At 38.8% G+C, this 1,917-nt stretch overlaps 1 protein-coding gene across 1 annotated transcript in view; it reads right to left on the bottom strand.

Annotated features, from left to right (window-relative positions):
• Positions 1-835: 835 nt before the first annotated feature.
• Positions 836-1,917, bottom strand: part of LOC107666893 (zinc metalloproteinase/disintegrin-like) — a 66,321-nt gene continuing 65,239 nt past the window's right edge. The window contains exon 6 of the mRNA XM_016458411.1: positions 836-845. Coding sequence (XP_016313897.1) covers positions 836-845 — 10 coding nt within the window. The remainder of the gene's footprint in view (positions 846-1,917) is intronic.

The following is a 1,917-nucleotide window of genomic DNA, read 5'->3' as shown; positions in this document are numbered from 1 at the left end:
TATATAGCAATTTCATCATGTCTCATCATTAACAGTGAAATATACAAATCTATATTCAAAATGTGGAGAAAAATAATATTTAAATATATTTAATTGATCTATTTGTGGTCTATTGTCTGGACTATGCACATATTGCACTAAACATGTAAATAGTCTACAATATTTTGTCAAAAAGTCTCACACAATCCATTTCTAAATGAGCATCTTTCTTGGAAATGTTGCTAATCAGGAAGTAAATATGATGTTTTCAAGCTGTTAAGTTAGAAAGCATAACAATTTTACCTCCTGCTATGAACTAAATTTGTAGCATTTATGAAACGCATTTGTACTCTAATTATTGTGCTTGCAGATTTCATGACCTCATGTTAATTTATTACTTTCACACTAGCACTTTCGGTGCGCACCCAGGTTCGATTGATGTCAGAGTTCGGTTCGTTTGGATGATGTATATCTAATTTCTGTTCGCCTTCAGCGTTCTTTAGAGCATTTGCAGTAAGGCAGACGTAAGTGCCATTATGTACTGAAGCTTTGGAAACAAAACCAACGGTTCAAAAGCATAAATATAAAATTGAAGAGAGCAATGCTATGCATTTTGCCGTCTTCTCCTGCGCCTTCGTTACTAAGCAATGGGGTAAACAGCTGCTGGCCTGATGACGCAAACTAACCGTGGTTCGGACCCAAATAATATAATGTGAACACAGTCCAGCGGGGGCAGGGGAGCAATCGAACCAAGTGTGAAAGCACCCTAGAGACCATGTGAAATATTTGCACTTATTTGAACAGCACTTTTCCCAAAATGTGCTTTCAAATGCTGAGATGCACTAATAATTTAAGATTATTTGGAACTGCAGACACAGAAAAGGAGTGAGACACAAGAAGCTTTTACAACATTAACACAAAACTGCGAGAGAAACTCTTCTATGAGAGGAAGTGGTTTCTCGTTTTCCCACAAAATAAGACAGCGTGACGTTTTGGAAAGCGGCTTAGTTCAACATCCAAGCCACTGTTGGTCAGCAGACGATTCATTTTGTAGGATATTTGGCTAAATATATCTTCCCCCGAGCTCTAATATTACCACTCTGTGGTTCTTGGATCGGCCTTCGCAAACCTTTCTCACACTTTCGAGTCGTACGCTGAATTTAAGTGACATTCTCCTTTGCTGGGAAACGGCCAGCGCTTTGGGCTTTTCCAGAAGTTTCAAAACTACATTCTCCACCGCATGAGATCCTCGTGGAAACCCTGGACGCTGCCAAACTAAATCAGCAGCAATTTGTTTTGGCCGCTTCTGTCGGAGGAGACCTGCGCTGTGTCTGTCTGCCAGGTGGAGAGAGACAGGTTACTGCGGCAAAAAACTGAGTCAAGGTGAAAGAACGAGCTGAACAATAAGCGGCGTGACTCTGGGGACGGAGACACGTTTGACGCTTTATCGCAGTCATAAATCCTGCATGTCCGGGCCACGCTCGTTCTCCACAGGTCGAAGTGTGAAAATCAACTTTATGCATCTCTTGTGGCGCATGATCAGTTAATATAAAGTTATGATGGTGATGCTCTGACAGAAGCTATTATAGGACAATCACTTTCTTCCTTTAGAGCTGAATCGAATTTGTTTCATAATTGATGAGCTCTGCAACACTGTTATTAAACTGAATGCAACTGAATCAACACCGATCTGACTTGATGTCATTATTGTTTTCTGTAGAGCTTCTTTACAGCTGAGTTAAGCTTGTTTCTTAATTGATGAACTTTGCACTATTTTTGAACTAAACTGAATCAACACTGAACTGTTGAATTGAGTTTGCTTTATAATCGCTGCACACTGTTATTGAACTAAACTGAACCAACTTAACTGACCTGTAAAGTAAAAAAATTATATTTTCAAATATAATTGTAAATATATTTCAAAATATACAAAAAAAA

This window comes from Sinocyclocheilus anshuiensis, unplaced genomic scaffold (assembly GCF_001515605.1).
Source record: "Sinocyclocheilus anshuiensis isolate Anshui unplaced genomic scaffold, SAMN03320099.WGS_v1.1 scaffold1500, whole genome shotgun sequence".
NCBI classification, from domain to species: Eukaryota; Metazoa; Chordata; class Actinopteri; order Cypriniformes; family Cyprinidae; genus Sinocyclocheilus; species Sinocyclocheilus anshuiensis.
The sequence above is the reverse complement of the archived record's forward strand: the minus strand, read 5'-3'. Positions and strand labels throughout refer to the sequence as shown.